The following is a 24452-nucleotide window of genomic DNA, read 5'->3' as shown; positions in this document are numbered from 1 at the left end:
CTGTATGCATTACAGAGCATAGCAAAAGGAAGAACTTGTTTGGAACTAATGAGTGAAATAAAATAATTATGTCTCTGGAGTCTAAACTCTGGTTTAGCTAGGCTTGAATTTTAGTCACATTATAACTTATTGACTGCTGTGGGACTACTTACACTTATAAAGGACACCATGACACTGAGTGCTTTGAAGAGCTGTGGCCCGTATTCATATAACTTGTTTTTTTCTGTTTTTGCTCAGTACATTGCAATGTCTGAAAGAATAATCTTGTGTAAATTATATACAGATACATACATTTTAAGTTATAAAGTCCTTTTTATATAGTTTGAAATTATTTCAATTACAGCTTCATTTAAATATGCAATTTAATTCTGGACATTCTCTAATATTTATAATAATATGAAATAAGACATGTTTGGATGTATTTTATATCTATTATTTAATCAAAGGCATTTCTTGATAACTTAGTTGTTAATTTAAATGGCAGATAGATGATATAGATCTCATCAGCGCAAACATGGAAAATTCACTGGCTTCTATTGGAGGATTTTGCTGTGGAAGATCTTTTGTTATTGATCATCAGGTAAGCCAACTCTTACTTTTATATGGCATGGCAGGATTAGTTGTTGAGAAATGGGAGTAGTTTATTTACTTACAAGCCATGTTATGATATAAATTATTACACAACATTTGATTCTATATAGGAACTTTCTTGTTCTATAGAACATTATAGCTGGACAGGAGACCTGCTTTTAAATTTAAACAAATTTACTTGTAGAACACTTTCTATACTGTTGTAAACCAAAAATTGTTTTTTTTTCCCCTCCCCCCAGCGATTGTCTGGTCAGGGCTACTGCTTTTCTGCATCCCTACCTCCTTTGTTAGCTGCTGCTGCTATTGAGGCTCTGAATATTATGGAAGAAAATCCAGGTACTTAATTTGGGAAAATCCTATTCTTCAGTCTGTCTTCACCCCAAGTAACAAATCATATTTTTCCCTACTTTGATTCCTTACCCTTTTTCGTTTATATGTTCTCTCTCTTCCTTTTCAGCTAATCAGTTTTGCACTCATGATTATTTTTCTTTTTATAAAAATTTCCCATCCTATTTTTCTTTCTGACTTTTTTTTTCCTACCCCTATCGTCCTTCTGGGTAAAAATGAATTACTTGAGGCTAAAAGGGGCACGGATGGTAACTGCTGAGCTCCAGATAAGAAATTATTGTTCTACTTTACAGACTTATTATCTGCTCCTTCTTTGAAAATTAATGTCTTCAGGACAAATGGAGGAATGGAAGGTTAAAGACGCAAGAGTGGGGAAATATTTCCTTAGAACTGAAGGACTTTCATTTCCACTTTCACTCTGTTTTTTATTGTTCTTGTTTTCTAAGTGAGCATCCAAGCAAGGATCTTGGGCAGGATCATGGTATAATCACTCGGGGTTTTGACAGGATTAAATATAGGATATTTCGATGAAGTCGTAAAGCTCTTGTTCCTAGGAGCTAAGAATGTATTTCTAGGGCAAGTGATGTAAAAGGAGGACAAAACTGGCCAAATTATGTTTAATTTTTGGAGGTTTTTTCCTCCTTCATTACCATCAGTTGGCTGAAGGAGATCTGCAGAGAGTTGTAGTATTTTAATTTGTCACAAATAATAAAAAAACCCAATAAAAGTCAAAACAGGAGGGTCCTATGTAGTCCGTGCTTGGTCCTCAAAAGTTAAACAAAATCAACAAAATATTCAGAGCAAGTTTTGAGATTGTTAGCTGTTGTAAAGCATTGACATTTACTTAGGGAAAGAACCAAGGTTTGTAGATCCAGGAGTCAAACTTTCCTGTTTAAGAGTCAGCAATGAGTGCATGAGAGGAATCAAGGAACAGAAGTCTGCTTGACTGTGGTTATTATATACACATAAATAAATTGGATCTGTCATTTCAATCACCTTACTAAGTGTTTGTGTCATCCTTTCCCTATGATCATGAGCTAGTGCAGCTGGAGTAGAGAGATAAAGGGAAATAATGCGTTTGGCAGACCTTAAAAAACCTGCCATTCATGACGGAAATGGGAGCGAGGAACATTATGAAGAGTAATGAAGAGGCTTAGCACTTTAATATATCCATTTTCTTTACGATTTTTTTTATCTTAGACCTAAAAAAATGTAAAGTAGAAACAAGATCTGAGGGATTTTTTGTTTGGTTGTTTTGTCTAGACGTTTTTCAGACTCTTCAGAGAAAATGCAAGCGAATTCACAGAGCTTTACAAGGGTAAGCTATTTTGCTTTTTGAGGGTGTTTAGGGTTTTTTTCGTTTTGTTTTGTTGTGGATTTTTTGGGTTAATGTCAATCTGTCCATTCCTTTATAAGGTCAACTTTAAAGAATTCTCCTTGCCCCAAAGTGTCTCTGAATATACTGATACGTAGACTGCAATTTTTAGACAAATTTTCTAAATCCCTTTAAAGGTATTTAAAGGTATGAAATTATACCTTATTTGTAGTGTGGATGTTTACAATCTCTTAGGTATTTAAGTCTTTAAGAGAGTGCAGTGAGGTTTTGATGGTGCAAAGTGTTGATAATCACAGTGAAAGAAATGTGTAAGTAAAAGCATTTCATTTGATCATAGCTGTGGGCATAGCTTAGCTGACAGGCCTTCAAATAAAAAAAGCACCTTGCAATCTACTTAAATACCATATTGTTTTTACATAGGAGATTTGGATATTAATAGTAATAGAAGTATTGATTATTCTGAAGGTGTAAATTTGAGCAGTTTGCTTTATCTGAAAAATAAGAATTCCTTTAAAAAATTCTGAACAGTAATCTGTTTTAAAAGGTAGCCACCTGTACTGAGCAATTGTATTTTTTCTGACAATTTTTGATATTAAAAACTATTGAAATTTCTCTGACTATTCAAGTACTGATTTGCAGATATTTTATACTTCATTTTATTCAACAGTTTCCTGTTACATATTACAGAAATACATCTCTAAATCGATAGGGCATTATTAATGATATATAAATTTTGTTTTAATGCATTGGTCAGTTATTCAGTATGAGTTACTTCTTATTTCAAGTAAACATCTGTGTCTTGAAAGCAGTTTAGCGTTTAACTCAATTTATATGTTAGAACTTCTCTGGTAGTCGTTGACAACATTCAACTTCTTTGGAATAATTCTACCATCAAATAATCCTAGTCTCTTTTGACTGTGTTTTGTTTAAATAGTGCTTTCAAAATAGGTGTTCAGGTCAGAAACATACAAAAGCTCCTAAATTTGAAATACTTCACAGTCAATTGAAAACTGTTAGTGTCTCTTCTTTACTAGTAATAGCATTTTATGACTGAGGTAAAAGGGAGAGTAATTGTAACATTCTTCTGTACTTGTCGTTTTTAGGTGGCAGTTATATTTAAAATACAGGAACAAACCATGTGTAAGAATAAATTATCAACATTTATTCATTGATATCTACTATAAAATAGTACTGGATAGCACATAGCTCACACTTGATTATTCTGTGGCTAATACTGTCTTTTTCCCTTAAATTCTTTGTGATGAGTATAGTCACAAATTATCAAGTAGACAAAATGCTTGTCCTATAATAGGATTTCCCTATTTTTGCCTTATGGAAAGTAGTGTGATAATACAGAGGTCAAATTACATAAATTGCAAAGGGAGTTACTTCTTGGTCACACTGGAAGAGAACCTATAGGATTTGACAGTACCAGATGATTAGGCAGCCATGTAGCAGTTGTGTTAAGCAATATTGGAGGGAAGATTTCAACTAATATTTTCATGATCCTGTGTGGTGTGGGGTTTTGTTTTGTTTTATTTTTAGTTAGAAGCCATGCTGGAAAATAGATGCAACCTAATCTCACCTAATCCCAGCTACTGTTTGACTCCAATTTTTGTTGTGCTCTCCCTTTGATAGAATGGAACTATCAGTTTAAAAGAGAGCATAAAAAGAGACTAGAACTGTGCTCAAAGAAAGTGAAAAAGAATGCACAGCTTTTCTTTTTTTCTCATAATAGAACAAGTGAGAGGAACAAGTTAAAAATAAAGGAAAATTTTCGTTTAGCCAAAATGTAACAAGCCTGCAGAATTTAGGAAATGGTGTGGAAGAACGGGTGCATGATTAACTCCCTCAATTTTCGTCTTCATATGGGCAATGGAAAAAAATAGTATTACAAGCTGAAAGAATGGCTAGTGTTGTTTCCCACATCAGGTACAAGCCAAGTGCTGGTTTATGGAAGAAAAGAATTCTTCTCAACCTTTCACAGAGTTGCTTTCTTACAGCCTACTGCAGCTTATATAGCATAAGAAAATGCAGTAAGCGATGGGATGCTCCGCTAACACAAGTTCAGAATAGCTTTCTGAATAATCTTAAGAAATGTGACTCTTTGTCCTGTACTAAGAAATCTGTAGGGTCTTCGTAAATAGAAATGAAGAAGATTTGGTGTAGGAGGACAGGATAGAATGGAACAGGATTTTGTGCTTCCTTAAAAAGCATGAAAGTAGTAAGTGGTATTTCTTAAATAGTTCATTAGCCATTGCATGTCCTAGACTTGGTTGAGAATTTTCGAATAAAATTCTAAGAATTTTGTGGAATTCCCAAAGGCTCTTAGCCTTTGGAGATTTGCAGCTCGACCTCCAAACCGAGATGCAGAGAGCTTTGAGACACACCCTGTCAGGGAGCTTCCTGAGGTTACAGCTATACTAGTAAATTAAGGCCGGGAAACGTTCCTGGGCACTGGAACTCAATTGTCTGTACTGTTACATTGTTAGAATGGTCTGTGGCATGGTTTTGGCTCAGGCCAAGTAGCACTGTTTGAAACAATTCCTGGATACTGTTCAGAAGTTAGAACGAGCCAAGAACCATTACGATTAGACAGTTTGGATATGGCCACCCTGACTTGGAGGCTCGCATTTAGGGATGAGAGCCATTCCATACCCACTGGCCTCAGAGCCAGAGAACAGTGCAAAGCATGTTCAATTTACTAATATAAAAGTAGCCCTGAAAGGAGCCTTGGAGTTCAGGAGCCCGGTTTTGTTCCTTTGTTACTTTAAAAACTGGTCTTTCAGACATCTTTTGTTTTTTGCATGAAATTTATAGATTTTTGTTTCAGAATGAAATCTTTCTTTTTCCAGCATTTCATGTGGAAAGGAAATTCTGATTTCAAAAAACTTATAGTGTGAATGCATTGGATTTTAAAGTATCTATTTGATTTTATTTTGGCAAAGATTTGAGAAAACATAGTTAATGCTCTACAAGAATGTTAAAATACTGTCATCGAAAAACTCTGTTAAAACCTGCTCTTTCTTCAAATAGTTGGATAGGAAGAATTATATAGTTCTGTTTACTACAGCTGTGACCAATAGAAGAAGTTTTTAGACTAAACTTAAGTTTGAAACTTGTAAGCAGCCTTTATGACTAGCTAGTACACGGAATGTTGTTTGGGCTAAGACTCAAAGTTTGAATGGAACTGATACAAAGCTTGCTTTCTACCTATCTTTTCTTGTTTGTTCTTTTTTGGGAGGGGAAGTGAAGGTGCTATTTATGATCAGTTGTTTTAATTGAAGACTGTGTAGTGTATAATTATAAGCTAATATTGTGTCAATCTTAAAACCTAATTGTCATTAGTAACTTGTGGTCTTTGTAGTAAATGCGTATTTTGTCTTAAATGCATTTGCTAGAGGGCGGCATTTAAAGTATGATACAGCTTTGTGTGAATTTTATTCTCACCTCCCTTCTCTTTAGAATTATGCTTCTTAAACATGAGGTCACTCTTAGAGAACATTACAAATAACTGATGTATTATACTGTATATTCCATTTGTTTTTCTACTTTGTAGAAAACCTTGGACTGCTTTTCTTGGTTCTTTATACTGCCAAATTTTGTCCTCCTTGATTGCTGGCTGTGCACTGTTGTAGTGGGACACTTGCACAGTATGTGCTTGTGCATTAAAGTAATTGTCTCCATTTTGTTTGTGTGCAAGTGTAAGTAAATGACACCTGAAAGTTTGTCATTTGGTGGCCAAAGAAGAGGATACCAGCCTGACCTCTTTCTGAACTGGACTGTGAACTGATAGTGTTGTAGGAGTAATGCAAGATACTTGTCATATTAGAGAATATTTTTATTTTTTCAAGCTTATAATTGATTTGGTGTGATTGCAGTGCCTGTTCTTTCTCTTGTAGGCTCCAGTTTTGCAACTATGGATTTGGTATCTTTTCTATTTTGAGTGGCTTTTAAGCTTTGTAAAAATAGAAGACTTACTTTAAAATAAGTCTTCTAATTTTAAAATAAGAGTATAAATTTATGTGTCTGTGTGATGCAAACTCATCAAAGTCAGGAAATCAAAATTATGGTTGATGATAGATATGCAGTGCAATTATAGGATCTGCTAAATTTTGTGCACAGTCTTGCTATGGCGTTGGATACAGGTTTTTAGAAGGGAATAATTCAGTCCTGTGTATCATAGAATTGCAGAACAGTTAAGCTTGGAGGGGGCCTTTAAAGATCATCTAGTCCAAGCCCCTGCACAAGCAGTGTCACCTAGAGCACATTGCCCAGGACCCTGTCCACATAACTTTTGAATATCTCCAAGGAAGGAGACTCTAAAACCTCTCTGGTAGCCTGTTCCAGTACTTTGTCACCCTCACAGTAAAAAAGTTGTTTCTTAGATTCAGAAAGAACTTCCTGTGTTTCAGTTTGTTCTCTGTGCTTCTTGCCCTGCAGCTGGGCACCAGTGAAAAGAGACGGGTCCTGTCCTCTTTAAACTCTTCCGTCAGATATTGAAACACATTGATAACATTCCCCCAAGAGTGTTCTCTCCCCTAGGCTGAGGAGTTGCAGCTCTCTCAGCCTTTCCTCATATGAGAGATGCTTCAGTCCCTTAATCATCTTATTGGCCCTTCACTGCACTTGCTCCAGTAGCTCTAAGTCTCTCTTGCACTGGGAAGCCCAGAACTGGACCCAGTGCTCAAGATGAGGCCTTCCCAGGGCTGAGGAGAGGGGCAGGATCACCTCCCTCCACCTGCTGGCAATGCTCTGCCTAATGCACCCCAGGATACCGTTGGCCTTCTTGGCCACAAGGGTATGTTGATGGCTTATGGTCAATTTGATGTCTACCAGGACTCCCAGGTCCTTCTCTGCAGAGCTGCTTTCCAGCAGGTCAGCCCCCAGCCTCTCTGGTGCATGGGGTAAACAAGGTGTGGAGTGTAATGAGACCATGTTTCAGGACTGTAGCAATCAAATTCTAAGAACCTGATTAACTGTTGTTTGCACATACGGACATGTGAGTTTTACTGTCAATGACTGGTTCCAAAAACTGGTTTCTGGAAGAGCTTTTGACTGAGCATTAGAAGGTGTTCTAAAGATTTTCTACAGAAATAATGAAAAATCAAATGCATTGCCAAATATAGATCTTCTCATCACAAAAGTAGGTAGAAAGATTAATTATTACAGATTTTCCTAATGCAGGTTCTAAAGACTTGAGTGAGCTAGCTGTATTTTTCTCAGCCAATTGTAGACCTGATATTAACAATTTTCCTATATTTTTGGAAAGATCCTTTCAGAATCCTTTATTTTGATTCCTTGATCTGTTTCACAGAAGGAAGAGTTGCCTATTGTAATACAAAAACTTACTATAACTAGATTTAGTAAATGCTTTGGGAAAGACAATTTTTTTTGTGAAATATCCTTGTCTTGTCACTGCTTACCTGGGAAGTAGAAGCATTTACTGCCTGGAACTTTAACACTTTGTTCAGGTAGATATATCTTAAAAGTTTCTTATTTATTTTAGGATTTCTGGCTTAAAGGTGGTGGGAGAGTCTTTTTCTCCAGCATTGCACCTACAATTGGAAGAGAGCTGTGGATCTCGAGAAAATGATGTGAAGTTACTGAAAAGAGTTGTAGATTATGTAAGTGTCCCCATAGCATTTAAAATACATTGTTGCCGTTTAATTTGAATAATGAACCAAGTGTATGTGCGTAGAGTGGTTACACTATTTCTTGTGTAACTTGCTGGAATGTCTTGCAGGATTGCCTGCCCTGAAACCCAGTTTTCTTTGCTATCTATAGGGCTATATTAAACACCATCTTCTAACCTTTTCTGACTGAAGAGAGTTGTAACACTCAATAAAAAATATATGCGTTTGAACTTTATACTTTAGAAAATGATTATTTCCTATTATGTACTTTAAAGCTCAAGTTAAATTTACATTTAAAACAGTTGCTTAGAAAACTTATGGTGTTTGTGGGAATACAGGCTATCCCTTGAGCGAAGTTTTGTTGGTATATTTGAACATTCCGAGATGTAGTTTTCTGTCATTTTGCTTGTTTGAGACCTGGTCATGTGAAGAATCTTGTTATGTTTTGTACTTAATATTTTCTCCATTTTTGGTACATGCTGGTTCTCCTTCTCTCATGTGAAGGAGCTGAAGGTTGACGAGGATCATGTGTATCTCAGGTGGCAGGTAAACAAGACTGCACTACAGAACGAATGTAGTTGATTCTCCTTTAAAATATATTTGAATATGATTTCATAGTCTAATTTAAGACTTAAAAACCTCCGTTTGGGAAAGAGCTAATGATTATCCTGACACTAAACTCAAAATTTTGTTGAATGTCGTCAGTGATCATAAGAATATGCCACCTGAAGTTCCCAGACTGAAGACTGCTGTATCTTCTTTATCTGCAGTGCATGAATAGTGGTATTGCATTAACTCAGGCACGCTATCTGGAGAAGGAAGAAAAGTGGCTTCCTCCACCTAGGTTAGTAGAAAGTCAATTTATTATTGCCTTTTATTGCATATGACTATCTCTTTTCATACAATATTGAGGTTCTGTTAAGTAGCCTAGATTGAATAGTGTGTTAGGTGGGGGGAAAAACCCTACTTTTTGAGTATATTTCCAGTGCTGTTCCAGGGTGCAGATATGCCAAAATAACTGTCAATAGTAACTGAATCTTAGATTTCAGCATGTTACTGGCCTTGCCTGTTTACCGGGCATATTTCTGTGAGCTGCATGTCTGCAGGTAAGAAAGAGACCAGTTAAAATTGTGCTTCTTGTGTGTTTGGAAAAAAATAGTCTGACCATTTCTATTTAGTCATGTATCTTGTTTCTTACTGAATTTAAATTCATAATCCTTTCCTGGAAGTGACAGTTCTAATGTGTGTTGAGATTAGTACAAGAAAAGCGTAAAACTGAGGACAAAGTGTAATAACTATTGTGATTGTTCTGGTTTTCTTTTTCTAGTATTCGAGTAGTGATAACAGTGGAGCAAACAGAACAAGAACTGGACAAGGCTGCATCACTTATTAAGGAAGCTGCACAGTCTGTACTGAATTAGACTGTTTTGGATACCTATTTTTCCCTCAAATTATCAGGATACATGTTTTACACTGTGTAGTGTCTTGGCTTCCACTTCAGATACTCAAGTTCGCCCACTGAAGGCACTGAAGCCTTACGAGTGACAAGATTGTTCCAGAATGGTACAAATGCAGTGAGGGGAAGAATACTGAATTTCAGAACTGGTAAATGACCCAGTGTATTTACAACTTCAAACTCTTTATTATTTAGTAGCATTCCTTAAAATGGAATATCAACATTGCACATAGATTTTCATAAGTTTCATCTTAAAAAGCCTTAAATTTATTTCTGCATCCCTTTAATGTTTTCAAAAAAGTGTGTAAACATTCATTTTTCCCCAAAAAATATTTAAAATGCATTATTTTCTCTGAATACTCTCAGAACGTAGGAACTTCAAATAAATTTCAAGGATTTTGTTTTGTTCAGAATTAAGATAGCTTGTCCCTAATACTGCCAAAAAAGAAAGAAAACACATTAAGAGATATATTTCAGCTATATTAAGTTGTTCGTTATTGAATCACAGTGTGAACTTCAATTCTTATTTGTTAACTATTTCTGGAAGGCAGTTTTTCAGAATACCTGGCCAGATTATTCAGTTGTCTAAATGATAAATTCATATTAAACACTATTTGCTTACTGCATTTCATATGTAAATATATGCATGATTGACATATGGGTGAGGTTTTTCGTATCATTAACTTAAATACCTAAACTTAAACCGCTGAATTGTGAAATTGGTGCAATTTCACTATAGTATGTTCAGACAGGGGGCCTTTGCACAAGTCTTGAAGAGGAGGTGTAAACAATATGAAGAATGAAACAAAATTCTGAAACGGCCACTGGTATAAGCTTGTTCAAACAACATTGAAGCACTAAAATGTGTGTGCTAAGTTGTATCTCTAAACAGCTATACCTTAGAAGGGAACACTCGGAGATAGATAGTAAGATTTTAGGGGTACAAATACTACTGAAATGCAGCTCAATATGTATGCCTAAAATCCTCAGTCATTGGAAAATAATTATTTGCAGATTGTGCTGTAAGGATTTTCAGTAAGCACAGATGGACAGAAACATTATACCAATCAGAAAACTGGTAAGAGAGGTTAACAGTGAACTGTAACTTTTTTATAAAATAGAAACAATAACCATGTATTTCAGGATTTTTTTTTAAGAATACCTGTTTAAAAAACTTTGTATTCTGCCTGATCTGTATTCTGCATTGTTTTATAATTATGTGCCTTTTTGGTTGCTGCTACAAGAACTACAGTACTATTTTTTTGAGAAAAAAAACATTGTTTGAATAAAATGTTAAACATGGTTAATTAAAATCTTCCTGTATCCGTGGCTGAAATATGCTATAAAATCTAGTTACATTTTGTTGAATGTTCTGCATCAGATGCCTGTAGTCCATGTTGTTTCCTTCGGTTCATAGTGACCAAATTTGTACTGATTTTCCAAGCTTCTCACCTGTGTATATTCAGGTAAACCAGCTAAAGTTATGTTCAGGCACTTTTGTGATTGTTGCTGCTGCTATTAGAAATAGTGTCTCTGAAAACACACTGTGCAGTGTAAAGAAAGCTTTATCCCTTTGTGAATGAGTATTGCTATTATATTGGCATTTATGAGTCTCCCTCTCCCTTAACTTTAAGAGCCTATGAGAAGCCAACAATTTAAAAGAGCAAAAAAATTGTTCCCTTCTACTAGGCAACTATCAGATTTTGTGCCTCAAAATCCTCACAGGTATTTTTTCCTCTGTCTTGAAAGATACCTATAAATGATGCAGTAGCATGTCATTTCTTTAAAACATGAGGAAGAAGGCTGATTTTCATTTTACAGGTGGGAACTGAAGCGCAGAGCAATCAACTTTTCTCAGGGCCCTCAAAGATTATGACAGAGCTGGAAATGAAAACTTACTGCTCTGCTTTGAGTTTGTAAAGCATTTTTGTTTTTATAATACAAAATTGTATTGTCAAAGGCATATTCAAACCTTAGATGTGTAAGCTGGGAACAAATGAGATGCTTGGATCTAACATGACATAGTAAATTGTTTCAGAGTTCAGGGTAAGCCTATGCAGATAAGCAAATCACTAGTTAATAGTGAAATTTTAGATTGCAAAATCTATTCACTGTTCACATTGTGTTTCAAATTTTCTCCAAACATGGAGAATTCTTTTGGTGCTGCTACTGAGAACTAGAAGCAAACTTTAGATATATGTGTGGTTTTGTTTTTTGCTTTTTTTAAATGAGGTGATGACACCTAAATTGGCAGGAAGCAATGGAACTTGTGAGAGTTTCAAAGCCATGACTAAGTGGTTCTGAGAGAAAAAAAGTTTGAGTATGTCTTTAAGAGACATTATCCTCCAATTCATTTAGCAAACTTAAACCCAGCATTAAAACATTGGTAAAACTACCTTTGTCTGTTGCTGTTGTTTATAGTGCTTAGAAAATCAGCACTTAGATCACAGTGAAGTATAATGGCTTGTAGTTAATAGCAATTGAAGTATTTTCATAACGTGTGTTTTACTGATAGACTATATACATGGCCTCTGGCAGAAATTAAGAAGCTCAGGTGATCTAGTTGGTGGAGAGAGATATTCCATGTCAGTTTAAGCATGTCTGGCCTTCTTCATTTTGGCTCTTTTGAGAAATGCCTCTGACAGGGCAAGCAGATGAAGGGAATGATGGCTGTGGGGAAGAATGGTTGGCTTGAGTTAGGGAGACAGCAGGTGATTCTGGTTAAACTTTTGACATTAGGAAGTCAGATTTGGAAGCCTGTTAGGAAGCTTAAACTCTCAGTGCTGTAGGCTGATAAATATATGAATAAGCCTGGTTTAGGTGCTTTGTGGTTACGTTTAGATGAAGCCAGACTTTTTCACACATTTCATCAGATGTGGCAGCAAGGCTGGATCTTGGATCCAAATAAATGGAAAGCTATTCAGCTTTACAGTGAGGTAGATCAAACCAATAAAGTTAAGTTCATCCTGAACTTCAAAGTTTCTATTTAAAATAAAAGTCCAAATTCTTGATTCAACTAATTTATGTATTTTTGCCTCTGCCAAAGATTGGGATCAAAGTCTCATCAAAGTGAAAGCATCAGGATGATTAGTGATTAAAAAATAAATATCGTTAATTTTTTACTAAAGCTTAGTATTTAATACTTGAGAAATAATATATTCTAATTGTGAAATGACCATCTGTTGAAATTGTCCTTATGATTATAGTTGTTTGCAATACATAAGTAGTTGGATAGACTGGAAATAATTTATACTGTAAGATATTTTTGCATAAATAAATGTCTGCATTATATTTGTGTTTGTATAAATCTATCTATCTATATTTTTTTTTTAAGTAGAGAACATGTTTTCCTTGAACACTTAGAAATAATTGATTGTTACTTGCGTAGGCTCATTGTTTTTATAGGAAAACGTACAGATGCCTTTTCTGTTTATTATAGAAATCATTATTTTTGGATAGGAGGTGAAATGCATAAGGAAAGTATTAAGATGAAGTGGAGGTAAGGCTGAATAACTTTGATTTTTTTTTCACTTTTGAAATACGATCCCGGTCACTGCACAGAATGGTGTACTGTCTCCTTTCTGTCACTCCATCTGGACTTTATTACTTTAAACAGGGTTGTGGAGTGTTGGCATTCACTATTCTATGAAGCTGCTACTGCAGAAGTATCCTGCATCTTAAGATGACTTGAGAACTGTACATGAGCTGTAAATGCTGCTTAAACAGAGGAAATGCTTAGCACTAACACAAAGCATTTGTGCATTAAACTGTTTCAGTGTCTCAATAAAAGGAAGTGTCTGGAGAGCATTTATTGTTGTGTTTTTATGTTTTTTTGGCAGTTTTTGTGCTATTAAGGTAATGGACTTAGTCTGTCTTACTATTGATGGACTATGTAGACCTTTGTTTCCTGTCCTGTGAGTGCTAGATCATTCCAAAATAATGCATAATAAAAGTCATGTACACTAATAAAGCAGCCGAGCTGCACACTACACTGGAAGCTGGAAGCATCTATCGGGGAAGAACTCCTCTATATGTGACCAGTTTCTGATACTTAGGTAGCGAATACTTAAGGGGAACTGCTGCTGGAAAGTAGAAAATGGGCCAGATATACTTTTGCTGTGATTTGGTATGGAATTTCTTATGTTTCAACAAACCCTTAATCCCAGATGAAATATGCCCCAGACTTGAAAGGGTCTTTACAGAAGAAAATAGTGCAGTTTTGCCTGTCATGTTGTATGGGTACTTTACCCCTCATATTAAAGATGTTATTACCTGGCTTGGGTTAACTGAGCTGCATTTTCCAACAGGGAGTCCAGTGCTGGCAAAAGCCAGTAAGTGTTGGAGTCAGAGGAGGAACAAAAGTAGAATTGGAAAGAGAATTTAGCAAGCATATTTACATTTGATGCAGAACCAAAACGAGAACTTGTATAGCTGCACAGACTTAAGATATGGGAAGACAGGAAATCAAGGTATGTAAACTAAATTTCTCAAAAGATATATAATAGAATCTAGGTGGAACCCATATTTTTGCCTCTTGGACTACAAACTCCTAAGCCTGTTTTGACTTTGTATACATGATGCTGGCCAGGACTCTGGTTCCAGTGTAATGTAACTGCTATTCCTACAATATAGATAGTTTGGAGGCAATTGGAATGGTGAAGACTACTCAATATGGCATTACTGATCTCTCTGTCTTACAGTAAATAGCATTAGATTTTTTCCTTTCTTTTTTTTTTTTTGCCCTTTTAAGACAGCTGTTGCTCTACCCAAACTACTCTCATGTAGCAATTTAGTAGGAAAACATTTGTATGATTTAGTAAATGGTGTTTGGGATGAAATAACTAACAACCTAGTGAAATGGCTGTTCTGAATAGTTAATAGCTGTAACTTTTTTTTTTAACTTTGTCAAGTTAATATTATAACCTAGATTAGTTGTTCAGCATATTTATATTGGGTGAAACTTCGTCTTGGTGTCATTGGTAAATGTGGACTTTAATTACAGGATCTAAATACAATGACACCCCTTACTTTGTACCTTGGTGTGTAGCCTATAGTTTTTAAAACTGGGAGTATTTGAGTGACCTTAAAAACAAACAAACAAACAAAAAAAAAAGTGAACTAATGGTAACAAAATTTCTGCTTATGACTGTTCAATTAGGAAATCTCATTTGTGAGAGAGAATGCCTGATCAAATAGATCAAATTTTGATCTACCTTTAAATTTCCCCAATCAAGCTACACAAAGAATTTTTAGCAAAAGGTAATTGGCATCTTTTGAAGTAGTAAATTTCCTAGTTTTTCATGGGTAAAACCCTTCTTGGAAGAGGTTAAACTAATTGACATAGTCATATGCAAATTTTCTTGCTGTGATGTACTGTTTTCCAAAATTTTTAATTAGCAAATTTTGAATACTGTAATTGTTTGTACTTAAATTGCTATCTTGCAGATAAAAACTTTAAAATATTTAAGAATTTGCAAAGATCAGAATTCTTAAAAAAAAACAAAAAATTATCATCTTGTTCCTGAAATCTTTCATCATGTCATGCACCTTTCTTTTTAAATCTTTCTGCCGCCTTATTTTGGATTGCAAAGCCACTAAAAATAAATGCATTGTTACTTGCTCAGCTAGTTCATTAAGCAGCAAGAAGTGTTTGATATACAGTAGACCTTGTTTTCAGTGATTACATCCACATCTTCCAAGTGTGAAGGCATATCATTTGTCTACCTGGTATGAGGCAAAGGATGTGCAGCAAGAAGGATTAGATTAGGGTAATATGATAGTCTTTACAAATGAGTAAATTTTATGTTACGATCAGCCTGGTGAAAATGGTATGACTTGATACCAGTCTCTGCTCAACTATTCTTAGGCACGTAACACTGGTGAATGCTGTGCAGTTAAACCACGTAGTGACTTAAGTGTCCATGCTCACCTTTAAGTACAAAAAAAGACAAAGGCCAGTTTTGTCACTTTAGTCACTTGTCGTTTGAATCCGCAGAATTGAGTAAGGGTGAAATATCACAGCTGCAATATCAAACATGCTGGAGTTACAGGTTAAAAAAGGAAACGTTTTTTGGATGATGTAGGGTAAAGATAGCAAGGTTTTGACCAAGGTGACATTCGTTAGCAGAGGGGGCCTTGGGCTAAACAATAATACGTGAAACATAAAGCACTCATTAAATGCTTGTTAAAGAGCAATACAGTATATGCAAATAAAAAATGCAAAAATACAGGATGACAAAATTTATTATGTATCCAGACTTCTTTCTAATAAATACAATTGCTATGCTGGGCTAAAGAAAGAATTGAAAACAGCTAGGTGAAAAAATAATTGACCTCTAAACAATTTTGAGCGGATCTAAGAGAAGGTATCAGATGGCAAGGTTTGAACAAGTTGTGACTGCTTCAAACCTCAAAATTAAAAAAAGAAAAAAAATCTAGCAGATATAACTGCTTTGACCATATAAGTTTTCTGTGCATTCAGTAGGACAAAAGAAAGGTGCATTAAGACAACCTGTGAGTGAAGGAGTTCTTGTCAAGATTGAAATATTGCAGCAAAACTTCCCTTTGGGACAGTTTGTTGTGGAACTGTTGATGGACAGCATGAAATTTGCACAATAACCGATCTTTTTAGCATTTGAATTTCTTATTCAGTGGGTGAAGGGACTGTCACAGTCCTTTGCTTCTAGAAAACAGAAGTAACCTCAGAACAAAGTCTTAGGCTGAGAGCTAACATTTACCTCTGTGTTTGTTTATTCTCCTTTAAGGCAGTATTGATAGATTTGAGGAGACAGTGTAAAGCTCCTCCTCCACTTATCTGCTCTGTCTCTATTCAGTAGTACACAGCCCAAAAAGCTATTAATTAATTCTGTTCTCTTAACTCTTTGCAAACATCACAGTATTTGCTTTTGCCAGACCTTAATGGCAAGAAAAAGGTTGGAACATCTGTGTTACCCATGACACTAGTACAGCACCTGCTAGAGCAAAGGATAATTTCATATGGGTGATGACCCATGTATTTACCTAAAGAATCTAGAGACGGAAGGGGCTTAACATTCATGTTGTCTCAGAAGATCCAGGTGTGGGTCCCATCTGCTGGTTATCACTTTACTTGCAGTGAAAATATCTACTGCTTTGACATTGTGAAGTAATTGCTGAAGTTCCTGAAAGAGCAAGCCATGTTACTGAAATAGCGTGGGAGCGTCATGCTGTGTTTCAGAAGGGTGTTGGAATGTGTGACCTCTGTACTACCTGCAGCTTTTCTGCCCATTTGTTTCTGTAAAATACTTCCAATATGCCAGTTTCCCAGGAACTGCACATAATTGAGGGATGTTCCTGAGCAATAATAGTAACACACAGTATAACTATGAAGTCTGGCTATGTATTGTTACATAGAACTACTTAAATTAACAAGGCAGTAACTTCTTTCTTGACCACTCAGTAACTGTGTTTGTGATATTTCCTACTCTTGAGGCACTTGAGACAATACAGCTGGCAGTTATCACAAGCATTTTGGTGTGGTCTTCTAAAATTACTCATTTTCATGAATTCCGCATTCACTTGAAGTCTTAGCTGGAATAAACGTGCATTAGTACATTGGTGTGGTGTTTGTTATCCATCTTGTATTGGTGTTTAAGAAAAGCATTTTGCAATAGACAGAATACGCTTATGTTAAAAGAAAGCATTGCTAGTGATAACTAAAAAAATAAATAGAACTGTGTAGTTTTGTGTGTATGTGCAAGGGAGAGAAAATACACTTTGTTGTTGTTTCTTACATCTTAAGTTTTTCTTACACCAGTAAACATGTAAGCCCTTTATGCAAAAGCAAATTTAGCATTGAAGAAAATGTAGTTAAAACTCTACCTGTCGTTAATAAGCAACTGTTTTCTGAAGACTTTGATTTACATCTATTTAGGGATCTACAAAAAGCAGCACACAAATGTTACCAATAGCTGAAACTTCTTTGGAAACCTGACTCAGGTGCATAAATTTGTCAGAGAAATGTATCTTCAGCAAGAGTTTTTGCAAAGATCTAGCAGGCTGTCAGTACAATCACAAAGGGAAAGGGAAACCTTTGAAGCCAATAATCAGATAACATATTGTTCGCTTAGTATTTATGTTCACCTATAATTATAGAGCTTGTATTAGGATTTTACAATTCAACAAGTCTTTTTAATGTTAGCTTTTAACTTTGCTTATTTCAAAATAGCAATGCTTTTCATTGGTTTGGGAGAATCCTTAAAGCATAGTGTAGGAGAGTTCTCTGTTTTTAAAAAGAGTTTAGGTTTATTGTTTCTAATGTGTGTTTTGAGTACATGAAGTACAATAATGCCCAGCCTCATCACAGAGTTGAGAAAATGGAGCATACTAGGGGATCCTTACTTCTAAGCAGAGTATTGATAATGTTTTATTGCTTCATCTTTGTAGTTTTCTCCATTATTCCCAATTAATTTTTTGATTGTATGTTCATTTTTTAACTTTTTCTAATAATAAATCTGCTTCTGTTTTATTAGGCAGACAAAAAATTTGACTCCTCCAGGTATCATCTTTTAAAATTCAGATCCTACACCACTGTTTCTGTTTGGCATAGCAGTACTTCTCTCCAACTTTTGCAAAGAGTAGCAGTACATCTCAGTAGAACTGCAAGAAGTTATGGTTATTAGTGTATGTACGTATGAGACAGGAACATTTTACTAATTTCCAGTGTTAGTCAGGTCAGCTTCCTCGCATCAGAAGTAATGGAAAGAGCCTATGTAGATACATAGGGTGTCCCAGGTAACTTTGGCACCCTGCATAAGGATATAAGAAAGTGTGTGTAGAATCCATGCCTCATAGAAGTGAGAGTATTGTTTCTTATTAGAGTCCTGATTTAGCAGTCATGTGTGCACTTAATTTACTATTGCTAATATTCACTTCTTAAAGGAAGTGAGTGACAGACCTTGTGGGGTATAGAGATTATTGATGTTGATCTATCTGTATACCCTTTTAGCCAAGTACACTCTATATAATCCTAATGCTTTAGGACCAGAGCATTTTTGTTAATGTTCTAATCTTAGTCCAAAACTGTAGCTGAAACTGATTCTTTAGTAATTAGTATTAATTGTTTTTTACTCTCAGCCACAAATGCATCTAATTCTGACTGGGACATGTGACCGAACGTAGCCTGCTAATCAATGCCAAATCTCTTCTTCAAAGTTCTATCCAGCATCCTTGTTTCCTTTCTGCTTGGATTTTAGCCTGTTACTGTTGTTTATCAGTCTAAATTAGAATAGCATTTCAGTAAAAGGAAGTGAAACTAGACTTATTTTTATGAGGTGTGTCAAAAGTTATTGAGGATCTTGAAGGATATGAAGAAATAATTGATGTTGAATATTTTGTTGAATCCTGTTGGTATTAACTGTTGCATTGATTGGCTTAAGAACTGTAATATGGAAGGCAACTGTAGTATAATAGATCAAGAAAGCAATACTTTTACCCTCAGGCAGGTGGTTATGTTTTTGACCCAATATAGCTTCTTTAATCATTTAGCTATACAGCAGATCTGAGAAGGCTCCAGATGGAGGCTGAACCTACGACCCCCTAACATAAAAACATCTATGATACCAATTACACCATCTGTTGGTCATAAAAGCACATTCTCTATCTTTTCTTGGCTCTTGTGTTATACAAAAGCTGAAGGGTGATATTTGGGACTGTTCTAGTTTATCCCTGCACTTTAATGCAGAACACATTTTCACATAGGGAGAGAACAAAGCACAATAGCACTAAAGTTTAATTTACATTCTCAGTCAGTGAAAACAAAAATGAAAATAAAAAACAGTTGTCTGAGTCATTATTTATATCCAAACTGTGGCTTCAATTGTACTTTTTTTCAAATGCTTGTGACAACTCCCTCTCCAACGAAAACAACAAAAGCCCCCTAAAAACAACAAAAAACTTCTACCACCCCACAAATTCTGAAAGTCCTGAAATTATGGCAGTATTGCGGGTTACATTGATCACATTGATACATGATGCATACCTAATAATCTTTCTAACTTTAAAACTTGGTGTTTTGTGTTTGGTGGTAGTGATTGGGAACGTAGTGGTTGTGAGTGTGGATCTGTAATAATGTTATGCTAAAGATTCAACTGGTCCCCTGCAAGTAGCCTCAGAATCCCCCTGAATCTCTCCCGTTTTAACTCTTTTTGAAGGCTTACCAAGCTAGTTCTGAAATGATTGATAGACTTTGAAGTTGGATCCCAAATTTTGTCCTCCTGTGTGTGCAAAGTTTAGTCTAGGTGATTTATTGTGGTTATCAGAAATGATGATGGAATACTGAAGGCTGGGATATAATGAATGATGTATAAAGCTTTCAAAAACGTATTCAAATAAGAGAGCTAATATATTAGGGATAAAGATGATAGCATAGGTCCCTCAAAGCAAAGAAACGAGAGGAAGTATGTTACTAGTGCAGGACAGATAATTGAGACATGAGATGACTTTTCAGTCTTTCGGGAACATTCTCTTCTCATAATACAAATTCTCTTTGTAGCATTTGACTACACTGTAATTCAGAATAGTAATGACTAGATATGGAGACTCTATTCTTAGTTTCAATGACTGCTTTTGCCTATGTTGTCTTAAAGTCAAGAACAGTTTCGAGAACGATATGAGCATATGGTGGCGTGTTGATGAGTAGTCAAAAAGTAACAGAGATACTTATGACTTAGAGATTCTGGTGCAACAGCTGATGGTTCTGTGCTCGGTGATCAATAAGGTCTGTACAGGATTGTTTTTTAAGAAATATTTTATTCTTTTACCTGCTATTTGTCTATTTAACACTAAAATAAATTACAATTATAGTGCATAAGGGCCTAGATAGAGTAAGTGGGGGAAAGCTCTCTTAAGAGAGAGTCCAGTATCTCCAAAACTTCTGTGTCCTTTTGTGTCTTGGATGCTAGATTCTCCAACCAAAAATCAGGCATTGAATAAAGTATGGTTTAGTTTGCTGTTAATACATTGTTGTTTTCTTACTGTAATTCTATCATTACTTTTTAATAAACCATCTTTTTCTTTCATAAATATAGTATGTAGAGAAGTAGAAAGGAAAGAATTGGAAAATGGAATTGAAAAGTTTCTCTGGAATCTTCACTTTTGAGAAAACTGAGCAGAATATTTCAGTTTTCTATTTTTATTCATCCCTTTCATGTACATCTCCATAGGATTGTATCACATATTTGGCAATTAAAAGTAGTTTGTAGTAGCCAGAAGGAAGAGGAAATAAGTAAATGCATACCAATGAGCAGGATATATAATGTGACAAAAACACAATTTGGACATTTTTCTTCTGCCACCAAAGTAATTGAACATACTGTCACCTGAAACCTTTTGCTTGGCTACTATTTGCATGTCCCTTCAGAAATGAGTGTTTGGGTTTTTTTTCATGGTTATGTAATAATCTATATTCTGAAAAGTAATACTGATATAGCTTATAGCATGAAAAAATTATGTCTATATTTTGTAAGTTGTCAGTTCAGTCTCAACTTTATATTCATTTTCCTAGATAAATTTGGATACTTCAGTATCCATATCTCAGTGAAAAATTATTGTATTTCTTTTGGCAGAATTTAACGGAATTTGTGGTCGCAGTTTCTTAATACATTTCTTTATATATTAATAGTAGTACTCATCTTGCTGGTTAAAACAAAAAAGAAAGAAAGAAAGAAAGAAAGTCTTGGAAAGGATCTCAGAAGGTTCTGTAATCTGTTCTGAAGCAGAATCAAGTAAGATGTACTTTTATGCTTCTTTATCATTCTTAAGATCTTTTTACATCTGGTAAATGTTCTCATTAACAGCCTTTTTTCTTTGTTCAGCACTGCCATCCAGGAGGCTGCTGCAGATGATAAATCTCCTCAGTGCCATTCAAACTCAGCCCAAGTTTTAAAGGGGAGAAAGAGGTAAGGTCTCTTGGCACCTCTTTCCTCTCATGAGAGCAAAGTACAGAATTTTACCCAATGTAAACTAACTTTACATTGGTGTTTTGTAATGATTCCATTATTCTGTATTGGATTACTATTGTTAAGAGTTTTAGGGATAGAAAGCTGAACTGCAAACACAAACTGAAATTGTACAGTGCAAAATTTTGTGTTTTTTCTTCCATGCTTTCATCAGTTTCTTTAGATCTCAAGATATTTTAACTAATGCGGATGGAATTCTGCATTGAAGACACTACTTCTTAAATAGAGAAGAAAGGATTTTTTTAAAGATGAAGATTAATCTTTAGTCACAGTCTGAAAGTCAAAATGATATGAGTTTTTAATGTCCTAATCTGAGATGCAGGTATTATTTTTAATACTAGCACAATTTCTGTGAAATTTTGGTCAACCTCCCTGTAGTTTCTTCCACTCAAAAAAAAAAAAAAAAAAAAAAAGGCCAACACAGCCACCTTAACCTAGAATTAAATATCTAAAGCAAGAAGTTATGTAGTACAAAGTATTTATTGCAAGGCAAATCTCTATTTTTGAGTCTTATGTCTTCAGTTACTTTCAGACTCTGTGCAGCATAATTTACAGTAATGCTTTAGAGCTCTTTGGGAAACAGCTTTAATCTGAACTCCATCATAACTTCTGACAGACATATCTAAATACCAAACTAAAGGACCGTACATAGGCATTAATATTAAAACTTTTTAGATAACTATAACCTTCAAAACAGACTTTATTGGTGTATGTGTTTTGGGGAGAAAGTCACTCCTAAAGCTTAATAAGACCAAATAAAGCTAGATGGAATAAAACTGATAGAACTACATCGTAAATGTTAATGTAAAAATAGTTGTCTTGGTGGAAAAGAGTTAGTGAAAGATGACCTGATAAACAGATATGTATTGGAAATTGTTCTGTTAATCTGCTATGCATTTTTTTAAAAGTTCAGTGCTGTGAGATTGCACCAAGTATTTCTATATATGGTAGTCCTAAAAATGTTTAACTGTAATGTTTAATCCTTTGTTGGAAGGTATGCATGTTTTTGTTTATATAGAATTTAGTTATATTACTTTTGTTAGACATGTCTGATTAAAATTTGCCAAGAAGGTTGTAGAATAGTTCCCATGTGGATACTAAGTTTCTTTTTATAACATTTCAGATTTTATTGTTTCCATAAGTTTCCAACTTCATTCAACCCTTTATTTCAAGTTTTCCCAGCAAATTTTAGTTGTTATTGTTCAAATCTTCTTTATAATATATTGCATCAGGTTTTAAAGCAAATGCTGACAGCAGCAGTATTAGACCCTACATACCAAGCAGATACCACATGGTTTGAATAACAGGCACCCCTGTTGAGTGTGGATCAAATCAAAATCCTTGCACAGTCATTGTACAATGCACTGATAGAAATCTGTCTTTAAAACTGCTTTTTGATGTAAAGATGAATTCCTCTAAGGTTTATCCTATCACTGATGCATGCATGTAATTCCCACCAATGCTAATGAAATTTGAAAACACTATGGTTTTGAGTAGTCCTAGAAGTCACCTTGACATTTCATACCACTGACTAAATAAAATGAACCGCATGGAGTTTACTATAGGTGACTCGAAGGCTAACTTTGTTTGAAGTCTTAAAAATCACAGTCCTGTCTGCATTATCAGCGCTAAAGATGTAAGGGGTTTTTTAATAAGCTTTGGCCCAGAATTCTTAGCAACAGTTACATTTTTTTTTCTGCTATTCAAAATTGGAAGGTAAAAAATAAAAAGAAAGGGCAAAAGTTAAAGTTCCAGGAGTAGCATTAACTCAGTCATGTTGTATAAGAGAACATATCTGTTTATATTTAGTTAAATTTCTGTTGAAATGCTGTTGCCTGAAAATACAGTAATAGATAATTTTATGAAATTGCAAATGTAAACAGAAACAAGAAATGTAGTTCATCTATGCAAGTATTTTCTCCTTATTATGTAACTAATTCTGCCATCTTCATTTTGCTTTATTGAACTATTTTCATGCATTGTTTCCAATGAATAAGTGTGTAACCATTTGTGTGGCATATCATTAATAAAATAGCTGTACACCTAGTATGCAGTTTCTATGTTCCAATAAATAAAGTTGTTGCTCACAGACTCCCTCAGTGAGGCTAATATCCAACACAAGCTGTAGGTTTCACATTCAGCCCCACTGGAACAGTTCTATTCAAGCATATTCCAACTTTTCTGCCTTTTTACAATGGAAAAATTGATTTCTCATGGCTCAATCCATCCACCCAGATATATTACTTAGCAGGTTTTATTTGTAGTGCCACGTGTGGTTCAGGAATCACTCAGTCAAGCAGTCTGCTCCATTCAGGTTCACTTCAGTGCAAGCAGCCCTGTACACGGTATGTCACTATATAACGAAAGTCTACTGGTCCCTTTCATACCCTTTCAAAAGTGCAGTTATCTATGCTGTCTTTTCCCCTATCCCATTTGATTAAAAGTTATGCATGTTTATAAATAGACCACCACCTTATGTTTTATGTTGTAGATTAAACAGGGGCCTATTAAGATAACATATAGCTTTTTCTGTCAATTCAGTCTATGCCTTCCTGTCTGACTTAACTGAAACTACTATAAATATTGAGTACTTCAGAACCAACCATGGCCAGAAATGATATTATCTTTCAACTGTCTTTATTTTTCCTATTATCTTTAACATATGGGCAAAGAAAAGTGCTGTTTGGACTTTCCCCAATTGTCTTTGATGTTCCCACCGGGGTTCAACTCTAAAAATGGGCTGATCCATTTCTCCACTTGCTGTTTTTCTTAGTTGGGTTTATTTCTGGCACAATACATTTGTTCTATAGTGGCTGAGAACCTGACAGAGGACAGTTTTGCACAGGGTCTGCATTTTGCCTAGCCGGCATTGCATAATGCCAGCTGTTGCATTGTGCAACAGCTGGCACATGCTGCGGCCTTTTAAATGAACTCTTCTCCACAAAAACGACACTGGTGTTTCAGAGATATCATCAAGTCTATGCAATAGCTCAGAGCATCTGAGTCTAATTTAACTGTGCTATTTAATTTAATTACAGATTTGTTGTAAGTACTATGTTAAAGTTGACTGCAGCTGCTGTTACAGTTGG

General features: G+C 35.2%; 1 protein-coding gene across 2 annotated transcripts in view; it reads left to right on the top strand.

Annotated features, from left to right (window-relative positions):
- The window catches only part of SPTLC1 (serine palmitoyltransferase long chain base subunit 1), a 34945-nt gene extending 22349 nt beyond the window's left edge, over positions 1–12596 (top strand). Inside the window, exons 10-15 of one of the 2 annotated variants that reach the window (XM_062599172.1) lie at positions 485–580; positions 831–927; positions 2203–2257; positions 7785–7902; positions 8682–8755; positions 9239–12596. In XM_062599172.1, coding sequence (XP_062455156.1) covers positions 485–580; positions 831–927; positions 2203–2257; positions 7785–7902; positions 8682–8755; positions 9239–9332 — 534 coding nt within the window. In that variant the 3' untranslated portion in view covers positions 9333–12596. Of the gene's footprint in view, positions 1–484; positions 581–830; positions 928–2202; positions 2258–7784; positions 7903–8681; positions 8756–9238 lie in introns of those variants that run through there. The other variant, XM_062599174.1, reaches the window with a different exon arrangement.
- The last annotated feature ends 11856 nt before the right edge of the window (positions 12597–24452 follow it).

The sequence above is a fragment of the Rhea pennata genome, chromosome Z, assembly GCF_028389875.1.
Source record: "Rhea pennata isolate bPtePen1 chromosome Z, bPtePen1.pri, whole genome shotgun sequence".
Taxonomy (NCBI): domain Eukaryota; kingdom Metazoa; phylum Chordata; class Aves; order Rheiformes; family Rheidae; genus Rhea; species Rhea pennata.
The sequence above is the reverse complement of the archived record's forward strand: the minus strand, read 5'-3'. Positions and strand labels throughout refer to the sequence as shown.